This window comes from Sciurus vulgaris, assembly GCF_902686455.1.
Source record: "Sciurus vulgaris genome assembly, chromosome: 1".
In the NCBI taxonomy this organism is placed as follows: Eukaryota; Metazoa; Chordata; class Mammalia; order Rodentia; family Sciuridae; genus Sciurus; species Sciurus vulgaris.
In genome coordinates this window covers 50,417,604-50,435,763 of record NC_136461.1, presented here as the reverse complement: position 1 = coordinate 50,435,763, position 18,160 = coordinate 50,417,604, and the positions used below count along the sequence as shown (strand labels likewise).

Sequence of the window (18,160 nt, the reverse complement as noted above, 5' to 3'; positions counted from 1 at the left end):
CTTTTTTGGTGCCAGGTATATATGCATACATAAATGCACTTTACCACTAAATTTATAATATACTGTTATGCCAAAATTTAATTCTGTAATGGCAGACACTGCCATTTGGCACATATTGAAAAATTTTATAATACTATCAGTAAAAATAAAAAGTAGTAGTTCATGATATTTCTGGGCCACTCCTGTCACTATGTATGTGGGTATGTATGGTGCTGGGTATCTAATCCACAGCCTCTTCCACAATAGGCAAACATACTACCTCAGAGTTATATCCTCAGACCTATGCCACTTTTTATATAAACATGGTCTATACATTAATCACTTGCAGGAAACCCTGTATAAGAGTTCATCCTCATCTTAAAAATAAGGAAACCAAAGGAAAGAGATGTACCTTGACCCAGGTCAAATGTCTAGAAAGCCTAGATATTGGGTGGCCTTGTCAAAGTGTATTATACAGTAAGTACATATAACATATATCATAATGGTCAATTGTGAAAAATGCTGGTATAAACCATCTTTGTAGATGCATATATATATATATATATATGTATATTCACATGGACAGTGACATTTTTAGGAAATACCACTAGAAGCTAAATTATTCCAAAAATCTGCACATTTAACTTTTTTACTATGCTGCTAAATAGGTCTTCAAAAAGAGATAAATGAATTTTTATTCATACAACAGCATATAAGAACTCATATTTTTCTACAACCTCTCCAAAATGATTAACAGTAATTTTAAAAACCTTAAGTAATCTAATAGGCAAAAAAAAAATCCAATTTTCATATTACTCTATATTTCTTTCACTATTAAAGACTAAGCATTTTGTACTTGTTGCCCAAATCTATTTCACATATTGTCCGATTTTTGTTTTTTAATTATTGGACATCTTTTTCTTCTCACTCTCTATATATTTTACATAAGTATACATCCTTTCTAAGTTTTATGTAAGAAAAATTATGATCATATACCTATATATTTTAAAATCTTATGTAGACTTTTTAAAAAAATATTTTATTTGTTCTAGTTGTACATGATAGTAGAATGCATTTATACATTTTGATAGATCATAGAGTGTAATCTCTCATTTTTCTGATTATACATATTGCAGGATCACATCAGTCATGCAGTCATACATGTACATGAGATAATGTGTTTCACTTTTAATAGTATGTTTATATTTTCAGTTATTAGAATTAGAGTAATTCTTTTGGGATTAATTTGTAATTTTGGTGAGAAATGAAGACCTCTATGTTTTCTCCCCAAAAGATTACATACTTCATCACTTATTAATAATCTAACTTATTTTCACTATTTCAAAAAGGCATTTTTATATTAATTCTATATAGATACTTGGGTCTATTTGTGGACTACTTTTAATGCAAATACTATAGTGATTTAGTTACCGCAGTTTCAATGTTTTTAATCAGGAGTACTTCTGGCTCTGGAGAGGATAATTCTTCATTGTATGGGATTATCCCTTAATACCCCAAACAATAAGTGACAGTAGAATCCCTATTTCCATTTAAACCAGGGAAGATGATAATAAGTAGAGATGTCTTAAGCTGTCAGAACTGGGGTGAGTAGAAGGGTACTAGAGAGACCTGGGATGTTGCTAAACATCCTACAATGCAAAGGACAGCCACTCCCACCACAAAAAATTAACCAGCCAAGATGGTAGCAGTATCAAGGTTGAGAAAACACTGCCATTCACATCTACAAGCACTAGATGGATTTTGAAAGTCATCCGTTTAGAAAAGATTCAGATACTAAGAGAAGCTAAATTCTCTGTTCACTACTTTTCTTTTCCAAAATTGTCTAGCATTTAATTTCCAAGTAAATTCTCAATCAAGTTATTGTATTTTTAAAAAACATACCACTAAAGATTTTAATTCAAATTACAATAAACTTATAGACTAACTTAGATATTATTTAAATCTATAATCTTAGTTTTCCAGTTGGGGAAATAGTATGTTCATATTTTCCTCAAATACTCTTAAATTAGGTTCCATGGTTTTCTTTTAAAAAAAAAAAAAGAGAGAGAAACAATAGGGGTTGTTAACCTGTGTTCTAGGAAGTCTTAAATGGGGTTCAAGATTTCCACTAATCATGCAAAATGATGCTCAAAATAGTGTATGTGTGTGTCCCCACATGGGTGATGATGTTTCTTTGTATCAGCACACACATTTCTGGGTAGTGGCTTTATAGCTTTCATCACAGTGCCTGTTAATAAGTGACTCAAGGTGTTATGGTCCACTTCCACGAGTTTTACATTTTTCTTTTTCTTTTTTCTGGTGCTGGGGATTGAACCCAGGGCCTCTACCACTGAGTTAGGCCCTCAGTATGAGTTTTACCTTTCTAATTGCAGAATTCCTAAATGTCTTCTATTCATTGCCATTCTTGCCACTAAGAAATATATATTTTCTAAGTAGATAATATTGATTTTTTTCATATGCATAATTTATATACAGCTTTACTTATGGTAGCTAAAGGATTCTTAGGTTTTGAACTTTTGAGATTGATGACTATACCATCTGTGATTTGTTCTCTTCCTATTTTTTTAAAAAAATATTTAGTTATTGGAGGGAGAGGGGGTAAGTTTAATGCATTGTTAGATTCTTCAAGACAATTGGGCTAGCAACTATCCTTATCTTCTTCCATACTTGAATATAGTTCTTCTTTCATACTTGAATATAGTTGTTCTTTGTTTTTAGGAGGAGGTTTGACATGGTTTCCCAACCCATTCCATTCATTCCATGGGAACACATAAGCATTATCTAAAAAAAGATGTTTTATAAGTTAAGATATATATATTTATATATGCATATAAAGAATTTTAAATAAATACAATGATGTGGAGTGACTGCTAATAAGGACACTAATAGAGGACAGTGTGATAAGAATGTGCTAAATGTTCAAAAATTAATAGTGGTGATGGCTGACCAACTCTGTGAATATACCAAGAGCTACTGAACCGCATACTTTAAGTGGGTAACTTGTATGGCATATAAACGATATCTCAATAAAGTTTTCTTTTTCTTTCTTTTTTTGGGGGGGGGGGGTGGTAGAGGAAGTACTGGGAATTGAACTCGGGGCACTCAACCACTGAGCTACATCCCCAGCCCTATTTTGTATTTTATTTAGAGACAGGGTCTCGCTGAGTTGCTCAGTGCCTCGCTTTTGCTGAGGCTGGCTTTGAACTTGCGATCCTTCTGCCCTCAGCCTCCTGAGTCACTGAGATTATAGGTGTGCACCACCACGCCCGGCTAAAATTTTCTTTAAAAAGTCATCTTCACTAAACTTACAGCCATCATGACTCCAAGTAACAGATTTGGTAATAAACCACATTTCAGAAGGTCTTATCTAGTACTTTATCTTTTAAAATAATTGAAATAAAACAATAAGAATTAAAGTAAATCAGGATGATACAAGGTATTGGCAATTTAATTTTTATTTGGGTGTGCCAGATCATAGGATAATTTTACCGTTATGTTTTATAACTCAAATATACCCTTAATATAAATATTCTATTACAACATAATTAAGTAGGAGAGTCTGTGACAAAGCCCTAACAATGTATTACAGTCACTATTTAAACCAGGTTCCTTCAGAGAAAAAAAAAAAAGAAATTAAGGTAGAAGACCAAAACACCTAAGAGAGTCTTCCATTCAGGAATTAAGGTATAAACAAGGGACTTCGGAATTCCTTTGGGATAGGGTTCCACTCACATCTGTGCTCTCCACTTAAAGGCCCAGGGACAACAAAAAGGCCAATTGCACTCAGAGTTTCTAGGGCCTCATCTGAGTGGAGAATCAAGTCTATTGTGTGAGTCTCATTGCTTCTTTTGATCTCCCTCATATCTTACAAAAAGTCATTCCAAAACCTGATGCTCCCTGTGGTTTGGAGATGTAGTTGAAAGAAAGAATGCCCAAAAAGTCAGCAAGATGTGGCTGGTGTAAAAGCATTTAACCTCTAAGATCAAAGCTGGGTCTTACGAAGCTAGAGACTTCTCTAGACTTCGTTCTCAAGGGGTGGCAAAGTTTAGATAAGTTGGGGAACTGCCCACTGAGAAAGAGAAGCCAAACTGTTCTGCACAGAACGCTCTGAAAGTTGAAGGGTGGCACAGGTCAGCAGAAAAGGTATTTTTGAAGCACCACCACCAAACCTACCTTTTCATTTCCATCCCCACTATTGACCATGAAAGTCACATACCCCTGTCGTTCATTTGTCCCAAACACTGAACTTCTATAAGGTGTCAGGCCAAAACAGAGAGGGTCGTTAGCCTCATGGAACTTAGAGGTTTTAGTGGCAAAGACAGATATTAATCTAATAATTACATGAAAATCAACATTGTCGTTAAGTGGTATAGAAGAAAAATGCAGGAATTTGTACTGTATTAAGGAGTCAGGCAAAGCTTTGTAGAGAAAACACTGAGCTGAAAGTGACAGAAGGTTTAGTATCTCCTTCAAAGACTCTTCTAAGTATCAAGAATGTATTTGAAGAGTTAGGGAGAATGTATGGCATACAGTACATACTCAGAAAGTTCTGACTGTTACGAATATAGTTACTAAAATTGTGGCAATAGAAATGTAAAGGAAACTACAAATGAGAGAGAGAGACTGGGAATAAAGAGTAATCGAGTTTATGATCCATTGTTAGGAAGAGAAATAATAAACAGAAGTTTCATTCTGGTGGGGGAAGATGAGAACCCCAGTAATGATTTCACCTAAGAGAGAACACAAAGTAAAAGGTCAGTCTTGAAGAAAACAATGTTTTATCCGGGTGAAGAGATTTAAAGTGCTAGAGGGAAGGGGGTTGAGGAAGGGGGCTGTGAGTTCAAAGACAGTCTCAGCAACTTAGTGAGACCCTGTCTTAATTTAAAAAAAAAAAAAAGAAAAAGGGCTGGGGATGTGGCTCAGTGGTTAAGTGTCCCTGGGTTCAATTCCTGGGAGTAAAAAAAGAAAAAAGAAAAAAAGAAAAAGTTGAACTCAAAGCAAGGAGTAAAATGGTGATTATCAGAGGTGGTAGAGGGAAACGCTGGTCAAAAGGTATAGTGTTTCTGTTAATAATAAAGATTAAAAATGTACTTTATATTTAAATGTTTATATTAAAATGTTTCCAAAAGCCAACTGAAAATCTGTGTAGGAGACGAGACAGGGGTGAGGTGAGAAACAAAGACTTTAAAGACCCCATGGGACAGTGAATCACCAAGTGATCTCTTCATGTCCTTAGTGATCCTAAATCCTTAACAAGGCAATCATTTTTATTTTTGGATTTAAGGTTATTCTCATGAAGTCAGCAAAAATATTCTGCAACTTCAACCCGTAACTTTGACAATTCCTGCATTACCATTACCTTTGACAATGGTAATTTTGTCATTTGCTAAGCATTGATGAGGTAAAAGCTTAATTCTTAATTGTTTCATAATTATTCCCCCCACCCCTTCAGTGCTAGGGTTTGAACACAGACCTCATGCCTGTTAGGTAAAGTGCTCTACCACTGAGCTATATTCCCCAGCCCAATTGTTTCCTAATTCTTAATTCAAACTCAAGAAATTTTGGTTCAACTGATGATTGTAAGATTTCTTATGATATAGAAACTATTGTGTCATAAAACATGTTAAACAAGACAAAATAAAAGATCTAAAATATAAACACTTATTGCATACCATACTCTGTATGCTGGCTAGAATATTTAATTCCCATAATTTAAAAGATAATTACTTTATCAAGTATTACCTTTCCCTTCTTCCTTATCAATTCCTTGGTGCTAAAGCCAATGATTACATTTATGTCTCTAATCTTCTCAATTTCTCAGTAGTACTCCACAGTTGATCCTCAAGATTAAGTGATAGTGGAGGGTTTCAAGATGGCGGCCTAGAGGGTGGCTGCATTTCATGTTGCTCCAGGACTCAGGATTCAAAAGAGGAGATATTGAGACACTTGGGACCAACTCAAAGCAGCCGGGTGAGTCTCTCCCATTGGGGAGGCGTCCCGGATGGGACAGTGGTCCCGGAACGCAGGAAACTTTGTGAAGTAGAGCTGCCGGTGAGACGCCCCTCCCCCCGCTGGAGCAGTGAACTCGGACAACTAGGAGCGCCGAAAAGGAGGCCGCTCGGCACAGCGCTGGGACTCGGAGCAACCACTGGGGCTCCGGCGGCTGCCCAGGGGAGGAGTGGCGAGGAGAGCTGTGTGGACTCAGGACACCGGGGCCTGCCCTGAGGAGGAGGAGGAGCGTGGCCACTTGGATTCGGAGTGACTGCACCAGAGCTACAGGCGGTTGCCAGAAGAGAAGCTCCGCGGCAAGCTGTTTGGACTCAGAACAACGCTTCTGAACCCCGGGGCCTGCACTGAGGACGAGGAGGAGGAAGAGGAACGCGGCCGCTTGGATTCGGGGTGACTACACCAGAGCTTCAGGCGGTTGCCAGAGGAGAGGCTGCGTGGCGAGCTGTTTGGACTCAGACCACTTCTGAACCCCGGGGCCTGCCCGGAGGAGGAGGAGAAGCGCGGCGGGTCGTTTGGACTCGCAGTGACTGCATTAGCGCTCCAGGCGGCTGCTCAGAGGAGAAGGCGAGTGGTGAGTTGTTTGGACTTAAAGGGACAGCGCCTGAACACAGGGGGGCTGCCTGGAGAGGAAGCGTGGTGGGTCGCTTGGTCTTGAGTGGCCGCACCAAGAGCTCCGGGCGGTTGCCCATAGGACCCGTGCAGCGGGTCACGTGGATTCAGAGCCACTCAGAGCGACCACTCCTGAACACTCGGGGGGTTATCTGGAGGAGGAGGAGGAACGGGGAGGGTCACTTCGACTCGGAGTGATTGATTGCCCAGGGCTACGGGTGGTTGGTGGGAGGTGGAGGCACGCAGTGAGTTTCTTGGACTCCTAGTGACCGCACCGGAATACTGGGCAGCTGTCTGGAGGAAGAGGCGTGTGGCGGGTCTCTGGGACTCAGAGAGATTGTACGGGGCCCCAGGTGGCTGCTCAGAGGAGGGGCCGCATAGCCAGGCAATTAGGGGCAGAGCAGGGTCCCAGGATCTAGGAGGCTTCTGGGTGGAAGAGCCGCACAGAGACAGGCTTAGGGCGGAGCAAAGGTTCCAGGCCTGCGGGCAGATTCTCTGAGGAGGGGCAGCCTAAGGAGATTCATCTGCGAAGGGTGAGGCTCCCAGGCCCAGGAGGTAGGGCCGGGCCCCTGAGAACTTTGCAGAGGAAGGCAGCCCAGCCCAGGCGGTAGCTGTAATTGAGGGGAACCTCTAGGAGGGTACTGACCAGCAAGACCTCCCCACCGGGTGAGTCTTCCCTGCCGGGTGAGGTTTCCCCACAAGGTCGGTAAAACCAGAGACACAGGCCCAAACAGGCCTTGCCTCAGCCCGCAGCCTAGGTCCCCTTTGGATGACCATTGGTCAACAAGTGGAGGCACCTCTGCCCACTAGCAGGGATTATACCCCTCCTGAAGGCCACCACTCCTAGAGAGGCAGCTTCCTTGTGGAGTACTGCGTTATCAACTTCCTCCAAGACTTCAGCCTACTGAAGGCTAAGGGGGGATATATATAGAAATCTTCAGGGACATTGTAAGTCAATAGAGGAAATCTGCAATATCTCAGCGGTCAACTGATACCTGAACAATATGAGAAAACAAGGAAAGAAAATGCTGCAAACAAATCTAGATGTTACATCAATAAAACCCAATGACAGCATGGCAGAAGAAATGACAGAAAAGGAGTTCAGAATGTACATAATTAAAATGATCAGAGAAGCAAACGATGAGATGAAAGAGCAAATGCAAGCACTGAATGATCGCACCAATCGACAGTTAAAAGAGCAAATACAGGAAGCAAAAGATCATTTCAATAAAGAGTTAGAGATATTGAAAAAAAACCAAACAGAAATCCTTGACATGAAAGAAACAATAAACCAAATTAAGAACTCCATAGAAAGCATATCCAATAGGATAGAACACCTGGAAGACAGAACCTCAGACATTGAAGACAAAATATTTAACCTTGAAAACAAAGTTGAACAAACAGAGAAGATGGTAAGAAATCATGAACAGAATCTACAAGAACTATGGGATATCATGAAAAGGCCAAATTTAAGAATTATTGGGATTGAGGAAGGCCTAGAGAAACAAGCCAAAGGAATGAACAATTTATTCAATGAAATAATATCAGAAAATTTCCCAAATCTGAAGAATGAAATGGAAAATCAAGTTCAAGAGGCTTATAGGACTCCAAATACACAAAATTACAACAGACCCACACCAAGGCACATTATAATGAAAATACCTAACATACAAAATAAAGACAGAATTTTAAAAGCTGTGAGAGAAAAGAACCAAATTACATTCAGGGGGAAACCAATACGGATATCAGCAGACTTTTCAATCCAGACCCTAAAAGCTAGAAGGGCCTGGAACAACATTTTTCAAGCCCTGAAAGAAAATGGATGCCAACCAAGAATCTTATAACCAGCAAAACTTACCTTCAAATTTGACGATGAAATAAAATCCTTCCATGATAAACAAAAGCTAAAAGAATTTACAAAAAGAAAGCCAGCATTACAAAACATTCTCAGCAAAATATTCCATGAGGAAGAGATGAAAAACAAAGCAGCAAATCAGCAAAGGGAGGAATTATCCTAAAGGAATTGTCAAATAAAGGAGGAAACAAGTTGTGTCAAAAAATAAATAAATAAAATTTAAAAAATGAACCAAATGACCGGGAAACCAAATCATATCTCTATAATAACCCTGAATGTTAATGGCCTGAATTCATCAATCAAAAGACATAGACTGGCAGATTGGATTAAAAAGAAAGATCCAACAATATGTTGCCTGCAAGAGACTCACCTCATAGAAAAAGATACCCATAGACTAAAGGTGAAAGGATGGGGAAAAACATACCATGCGCATGGACTCAGCAAAAAAGCTGGAGTATCCATCCTCATTTCCGATAGTGTGGACTTCAAGCCAAAGTTAGTCAGAAGGGATAAAGAAGGTCATTTCATACTGCTTAAGGGAAGCATAAATCAGCAAGATATAACAATCATAAACATCTATGCCCCAAACAGTGGCTCATCCATGTATGTCAAACAAATCCTTCTCAATTTCAGAAACCAAATAGACCATAACACAATAATACTAGGTGATTTTAACACACCTCTCTCATCACTGGACAGATCTTCCAGACAAAAATTGAACAAAGAAACCATAGATCTCAATAACACAATCAATAATTTAGACTTAACGGACATTTATAGAATATACCATCCAACCAAGAGCGAATACACTTTCTTCTCAGCAGCACATGGATCCTTCTCTAAAATAGACCATATATTATGCCACAAAGCTAATGTTAGCAAATACAAGAAGATAGAGACACTAGCATGTATTCTATCAGATCATAATGGATTGAAGTTAGAAATAAATGAAAGAGTAAAACACAGAAACTATTCCAACATCTGGAGATTAAACAATATGCTATTATATGATGAATGGATAACAGAAGATATTAGGAAGGAAATTAAAAAATTGTTAGAGGTAAATGAGAACAAAGAAACATCATATCAAAATCTCTGGGACACTATGAAAGCAGTACTTAGAGGGAAATTTATTTCATGGAGCGCATTTAATAAAAGAAGTAAAACTCAACAAATAAACGACCTAACGCTACAGCTCAAAGCCCTAGAAAAAGAAGAACAGACCAACACCAAAAGTAGTAGAAGACAGGAAATAGTTAAACTCAGAGCTGAAATCAATGAAATTGAAACAAAAGAAACAATACAAAAAATTGACAAAATAAATAGTTGGTTCTTCGAAAAAATAAACAAAATTGATAAACCTTTAGCCACACTAACAAAGAGAAGACGAGAGAAAACCCAAATCACTAAAATTCGGAATGAACAAGGAAATATCACAACAGACAGGATGGAAATACAAAACATAATTAGAAGCTATTTTGAAAATCTATACTCCAACAAAATAGAAAATTTCGAAGACATCAACAGGTTTCTAGAGACATATGAATTGCCTAAACTGAATGAGGAGGACATAAACAATTTAAATAGACCAATTTCAAGTACTGAAATAGAAGAAGTCATCAAAAGCCTTCCAACAAAGAAAAGTCCGGGACCAGATGGGTTCTCAGCCGAGTTCTACAAAACCTTTAAAGAAGAGCTCATTCCAATACTTCTGAAAGTATTCCATAAAATAGAAGAGGAGGGAACCCTCCCAAACTCATTCTATGAAGCCAATATCACACTGATACCTAAACCAGACAGAGACTCATCAAGGAAAGAAAATTTCAGACCAATATCCTTAATGAACATCGACGCAAAAATTCTCAACAAAATTTTAGCAAATCGCATACAAAAACATATTAAAAAGATAGTGCACCATGATCAAGTGGGCTTCATCCCAGGTATGCAAGGTTGGTTCAACATCAGGAAATCAATAAACGTAATTCACCATATTAATAGACTTAAAGTCAAGAATCACATGATTATTTCAATAGATGCAGAAAAAGCATTTGATAAAATACAGCACCCCTTCATGCTCAAAACACTAGAAAAAATAGGGATAGTGGGAACATTCCTTAACATTGTAAAGGCCATTTATGCTAAGCCCATGGCTAATATCATTCTAAATGGTGAAAAACTGAAAGCATTCCCCCTAAAAACTGGAACAAGGCAGGGATGCCCTCTTTCACCACTTTTATTCAACATCGTTCTTGAGACTCTGGCCAGAGCAATTAGACAAACCAAAGAAATTAAAGGGATACGAATTGGAAAAGAAGAACTCAAACTATCCCTGTTCGCTGATGACATGATTATATATTTAGAGGAACCTGGAAATTCCACCAGAAAACTCTTAGAACTCATAAGTGAATTCAGTTACAAGATCAATGCCCATAAATCCAACGCATTTTTATACATAAGTGATGAATCTTCGGAAAGAGAAATTAGGAAAACTACCCCATTCACTATAGCCTCGAAAAAAATAAAATACTTGGGAATCAATCTCACAAAAGAGGTGAAAGACCTCTACAATGAGAACTATACAACACTAAAGAAAGAAATTAAAGAACACCTTAGAAGATGGAAAGATCTTCCATGTTCTTGGATAGGAAGAATTAATATTGTCAAAATGGCCATACTACCTAAAGTGCTATACAAATTCAATGCAATTCCAATTAAAATCCCAATGACGTACCTTACAGAAATAGAGCAAGCAATCATGAAATTCATCTGGAAGAATAAGAAACCCAGAATAGCTAAAGCAATCCTTAGCAGGAAGAGTGAAACAGGGGGTATTGCAATACCAGATCTTCAACTCTACTACAAAGCAATAGTAACAAAAACGGCATGGTATTGGTACCAAAATAGAAAGGTAGATCAATGGTACAGAATAGAGGACACAGACACAAACCCAAATAAATACAATTTTCTCATACTAGACAAAGGTGCCAAAAATATGCAATGGAGAAAAGATAGCCTCTTCAACAAATGGTGCTGGGAGAATTGGAAATCCATATGCAACAGAATGAAACTAAACCCATATCTCTCACCATGCACGAAACTAAACTCAAAATGGATTAAGGACCTCGGAATCAGACCAGAGACCCTGCATCTTATAGAAGAAAAAGTAGGTCCAAATCTTCACCTTGTTGGTCTAGGATCAGACTTCCTTAACAGGACTCCCATAGCACAAGAAATAAAAGCTAGAATCAACCACTGGGATAGATTCAAACTAAAAAGCTTTCTCTCAGCAAAGGAAACTATCAGCAATGCGAAGAAAGAGCCTACAGAGTGGGAGAATATCTTTGCCAATCATACTTCAGATAGAGCGCTAATCTCCAGAATCTATAAAGAACTCAAAAAACTCTACACGAAGAATACAAATAACCCAATCAACAAATGGGCTAAGGAAATGAATAGACACTTCACAGAAGAAGATGTACAAGCAATCAACAAACATATGGAAAAATGTTCAACATCTCTAGTAATAAGAGAAATGCAAATCAAAACTACCCTAAGATTCCATCTCACCCCAATTAGAATGGCGATTATCAAGAATACGAGCAACAACAGGTGTTGGCGAGGATGTGGGGAGAAAGGTACACTCTTACATTGCTGGTGGGGCTGCAAATTAGTGCAGCCACTCTGGAAAGCAGTGTGGAGATTCCTTAGAAAACTCGGAATGGACCCTCCATTTGACCCAGCTATCCCACTCCTTGGCCTATACCCAAAGGACTTAAAATCAGCATACTACAGAGACACAGCCACATCAATGTTCATAGCTGCTCAATTCACAATAGCCAGACTGTGGAACCAACCTAGGTGCCCTTCAATTGATGAGTGGATAAAGAAACTGTGGTATATATATACAATGGAATATTACTCAGCCATAAAGAATGATAAAATTATGGCATTTGCAGGCAAATGGATGAAATTGGAGAATATCATGCTAAGTGAGATAAGCCAATCTCAAAAAGCCAAGGGACGAATGATATCGCTAATAAGTGGAGGATGACACATAATGGGGGGGAGGGAAGGGTTAGTGTTAGGGTTAGAGTTAGGGTTAGGGAGGGGGGCAAGTATGGAGGAAGGAAGGACTGTATAGAGGGTAAAGAGGGGTGGGAGGGGTGGGGGGAAGGGAAAAAATAACAGAATGAATCAAACAACATTACTCTATGTAAATTTATGATTACACAAATGGTAAAAAAAAAAAAAAAAAAAAAAAAAAAAATTTATGTAGACCTTGAGTAGTTTTTCAGGTAATAACAAGTCCCCAGCGTCTTAATCCAGGGTTCTCTGAGAAGTCATCATTTTAGAGAGTTGGGGTTTTTTTTGTTTGTTTGTTTTGTTTTGTTTTGTTTTCCCCTGTCCCTGCTTCCCTGAGTGTGTTTTTGGTTTAGGACTTGATTTGGGTAGACTTTCAGTTCAATTGCCTTTTATCTCTAAAGTCACAATCTTGAGGAGGTAGAGGAGAAAATTTTCTTCCTACAAAGGCAAAACTGCAATCAGTGTCCACATTGCTTTCACACAAAGTGTCTTTTTGGTATTTGAATTGAAGGACATCTCTTTGCCTCTTTCTGCTAGAGACCTTTTATTGTTAATATGGTTTTGAAAGTTTTCCCTGTATCGGTATTTTGTGAGGATGTGAAATTAATCTTTTTTTCAGTAATCATAAGAATTTTTCTCCCTTCATTTATATATGTACTTTTACTAATAGTATCCTTATATTATCAGACACTGTTCCCATAGAACAGTTTTTATCTTGAAGGAATTCTACTTTAAGAGCTGATAAATCTTTAATAAAAACAAAAATAAATTGCCCAAAAAAAAAAAAAAAAAAAGATTAAGTGATAGAAGTTTTCCTGAAATACTTCCTTCTCACAAGCTATGTAATCTCATAATCTGGAAGTGTTCTCATGCTAGAATGCTCCTTTACTGTCTCTCAGAGTAGGTGCTGGGTTCAGGTATTTTTGCTATCTACACAGAATACTTATCAGCATGACTTCAGCATCCTGATGGTTTTCAGAATGTGGTTCCTGGGTAGCAGAAGTAACAGCACCACTGAGGAACTAATTAGGAGTGCAAATTAATGGGAATCAGAAATTGGGAGTAGGCTTATAAATTAATGTTTTAACAAGCTTTATAGGTGTTTCTGATGCACTTAGAAGATTCAAAACCAGTGATCTAGATTGGTGTTTTTCATACTATAGGCTACAATTCATCTGTAAGTCATGAAATATACTACCTGCGGGAAACCACCTATGACCGGCAAAAAACCCCGAAGCTTAGTTGAGCTATTGGAGAAATCTGGCTTCAGTAATTCACAATTATGGAAAACTGAGATTGCCTGGAGCATGTGGTTTTTCTGAGGTTGGTTCACCACTGGAGTTTGAATGCAGGCCCCAGAAGTGGATTTGAATTGCTAGAGCCAAAGGGCTTGCTTAACTCCAGTGAATCCTGTTTCTCACGGAAAAAGCTCCTCCCCAGCACCCTTTGATCTGTATTGCCATAAATAAACCAAGTGGAGTTCCATTTTTTTGGTTAGAGCCAGTCCCTTATGGATGGCTCAATCGGTCATGCACCTGCTTCAAAAGATAATTCTGTCTCCTTTCTTTATGATAAATTTCTTAGCTGTTATTTTGCAGCCAGACCATCCCTTCTACAGGAACCCATTCCCTGGCCCACGTTGGACCTGCAGTGAGAGCTACCAGCATTTTAAAAAGTGAAATAATAGAAAAAGAATAAAATTCATCACATTATAAAGGTAAGCAATATTTTGAGATTCTTTTGTCTTAGTACACATGCATATTCCTCAGTGTGTATGCTTCTACATCAGTATGTTATGGGTTTTATGTGTCCCCCAAAGGTCCTGTTGGAACTGGTGGAACCATTATGAGGTGGGGCCTAGTAGAAGAAAGTTAAGGTCATTGTGGCCACGCCACTGGAGGAATCCTGGGATGTGGGCCTCCCCTCCTTCTCATTCTTCTCTCTCTCTCTCTCTCCCTCCTTCTCATTCTTCTCTCTCTCTCTCTCTCCCTCCCCTGCATGAGGTGAGCAGCTCCTTGGCCATGATGTACTGGGCCACCAGAGGCCCAAAGCAAGTCACTGTGGGCTAAAACTGTAAGCCAAAATAAAACTTTTCTTCCTTTAAATGGGTGTCCTCAAATATTCTGTCACATGATATAAAGTTGATTCACAGAGTTAAGTAAATTTTATGTTACCCTGAGTCACAGTTTAAACACCAACAACAAACTTTATCTATATGATGACTCCATGAGCCAGTCCTTTGTCACTTAGATCTTATCTTGGCCTTTCTTAACCATCCTACCTAACATTGCCTCATCTGAGGCATTTATTTTCTCATTCTACCTTTTGGTATTTTATTTTACATGTTATTTATTTAAATATAATTATTTTATTTCATTCATAATGTTTATCATTAAACTAATTTATAGTCTTCCTTCCCTACAGGAATATCAGCTAATGAAAGAATGACCATTTCCCCTGCCACATCCCAAACACCCAGAACAGTGCCCGCCCACCTGTGACATCCACTCAAGAAATACTTCTTGACTGGATAAACTTTTTAAGTAAGCAACTAACAGCCTTTTAATACTTTTGAAGTGATGTGTACCTCATGTTGGTGATCTCTCTAATAAAGGTTAGGCCCATGGGCCTAACCCTTGAAGTCCAGCCGTCTACTTCAGAGCTGTGGACCTCAGTTAAGTTATATAATCACATTTCACCACTATTAAAAAGAAATGTTCAGACCAAACAGTAAAAATCTGATAAAACAGTGACCTGATCTACTTTCACTTTTGGACAGATAAGCAGAGTATTAATTTAGTAAGAATTTAAAAACTAAGAAAAACCCACGAGATCCATCCCAGAGGAAATATACAGTGGCTGGAGACTTTAGGCTTGCCTGTATTATAAATGCGAACTACCCAAGAAATACTCCAACATAGCTCAAATTCTTTTAGAGGTTAACAGTGAAATCAAAGGGATGTAAAACAGGAAAGGAATAATGTATATTGAGAAGGAAACCATCAGAGACCAAAATAGATGGAGAAGAGAGTCACCTATACAGCCCACATAGGTTTGTTGGAGAACCTATGAAATGTCCCAAGTTGAAGTCAGAAGGTATCATAGTCTTTTTATGTACTCAGTGTAAATGGAAAGATTTCCTGAGCCTCATGATGCCATGTATGTGTGCCTGTGCATGTGACGCACACATGAGCTTGCCACAGTAAGGAGGAGGAGAGGATGCATGACCTTTTTCATGGCCTGTAAGTGCCATTCACAGGAGAACCCACATCACTTGTACCCATTTCTGCTACAGTAATGTGTTTTAAGTAACAACAAGTGTAGACAATGGTACTGGCTCTGGAGTCACAGTACCCAGGTTTGAACCCTATTCCCTGTATGTGACTCAGTTCTTAATTTTTCTGAACTTGTTTCCTTGTTTGTATAATTAGAGTCCTCACAAAGTTATTATGTCAGCTATGTTGATAATATATGTAAAGGCCTTGGAACAATGCCTGGCAACTGGTCAACCAGAGCACTTAACAGGTATCACAGTTCCTACAGTCAGCTTTTTCACATTTCACAACAATCCTATGAGGCAGGTTATTCTATGACAGACCCTTGTTCCCTTATTGATAACCAGTGTGCACCTTGAAGAAGTTAAATTACTTGTCCAAGAACACACAGCTACTGCGTAGTAGAACCAATATTGGAACAGTGTTATTGCACACTTAAACCAGGTTTTCCAGTAATGAGGTGACACTGCCTTCTAGCAGCCAGGAATTATGAACAGTGAACAACCTATCGCCACTCTGTGCAGCTGCCTTTGCCTATCAGAACAAGGAAGAACGACAGAACAAGCTCAGACGGAGTCTCCAAACAGGCTGAGAATCACATTACCAGAGTCCACATCCAACTTCATCCCCGTGTCTTTGTGCCCTCCCTTTTTGGCGGTGCTTCCGCCAATGAAAAAGGAGCTGTGTTTTACCCACTGAACAGCAGACTCACTTAATACTGTTACTAAAAGGCAGATGATATTCAACCAAGATGTGAATACATGAAGACAACAATACACGAAAATGGGCTTGTAAAATCGAAAGGTCAAATCAAATTTTTATAAAGTCAACTCAATTATTTTATTTATTTATTTAATTAATTAATTTATTTTTCTACCAGGGATTGACCCCAGGGACACTTAGCCACTGAGTCACATCCCAAGGCCTTTTTAATTTTTATTTTGAGAAGGGTCTTGGTAAGTTGCTGAGAGCCTTGCTAAAACTGCTGAGGCTGACTTTGAACTCGCCATCCTCCCACCTCAGCCTCCAAGCTGCTGGAATTACAGGTGCACACTTCTCCCAGCAGTTTCATTAACTTTTATATTTTATTTCTATTTATTTATGTATTTGCTATTATATTTTTAAAAACCTAACTTAATAATAATTATTACTAACAATAAAAGCTGTAATATAGTATCCATTGAATACTAAGTGGCAAGTTAAAGACCATATTGCTTTACTTCAATCCTCCCCAAAACCCTATGAAGTAGTTAACATTATTATACCCTTTTTATAAAAGAGGACATCCTCAAAGCTACACTCTAAAAAATGCTGAAGCCAGAATTTTTAACTTTTAATTTCTATATCAAAATCTTTTCATATATTATAGAAAAACCTTTTTCTATATTTTATGGTGTTCCACAAACCACACACATTTAAAATAAGCAAGTCAGTAGTTTTTAGTATATTCACAAATTGTACAACTATCATCACTACTAATTTTAAAACATTTTCTTCATTTCCCTAAGAAGTTCTGTGTACATTAGCAATCAGGTCTAACTACATGTACAGTACATTTGCAAAAGAAATGCAAATTCTTTTGAATAAAGTCTCAAACAAAATATGAATGTATATTTGATAATGTATGAATGTATTTTGATATTAGTGCAAAAAATTGTGAAATGAGTTCCAAAGGATTGAATATGACTTGGTGGGCCTCCTGCAATTTTGCATTAGCAATATCAACATTACTCTGAGTAAGGTAAATAATCAAGAGCTGGCATCTATGCCCAATTCAGATGATGGGTCAAACTTGAATTCCAAGGACTTAGCATTTTTGTATTAACAACCAAATCACCAAACTGGAAGGGAATACAGGTAAAATAATGTGTAACAGCTTCCTTCAGCATTCCCTCTATCAATGTCAAAGAGAAAAGCCTAGGAAATTAGTCATAAAACTTTCAAATATAAATTTTCTTTTTTTGCATATGTTCACGCACATTTTTTAAGCCTCCCCCTGCACTTTATTTGAAAAATGTACAGCACTCATTAAAGCATAATTTAATACATCCTGCACTTATTAAACAGAAAGGAACTCACTGTCAGTAAATGCACCATCTTCTTCATTTTCATCACTGTCCACAGACGGAGCTTTGTAAGGAGGTGGCAGTTTCATAGGAGGCGGAGCTGTTCCTTGCCTCTGAAGATGCAAAATTTGAGAGAAGGTTTAATTGCTTTGCATAATCCTTTTCTTTGCTGTCAAAAAGCATAAAAAGATGGTCTGGAAATATTTGACTATAGGCAACTGCAGTCATAATTCAAGGATTCAAAAACAAATAATTTATTCTCT

The 18,160-nt window shown here is 38.1% G+C and overlaps 1 protein-coding gene across 9 annotated transcripts in view; it reads right to left on the bottom strand.

The window, feature by feature from the left end:
• PATJ (PATJ crumbs cell polarity complex component) overlaps positions 1–18,160 on the bottom strand; it is a 399,437-nt gene that overhangs the window by 235,340 nt on the left and 145,937 nt on the right. For all 9 annotated transcript variants that reach the window (XR_013757701.1, XM_079103582.1, XM_079103581.1 and 6 more), the window contains one exon: positions 17,911–18,010. Coding sequence is in view for 8 of the 9 variants with exons in the window: in XM_079103582.1 (XP_078959708.1) it covers positions 17,911–18,010 (100 nt within the window). In the remaining variant the exon portion in view is untranslated. The remainder of the gene's footprint in view (positions 1–17,910; positions 18,011–18,160) is intronic.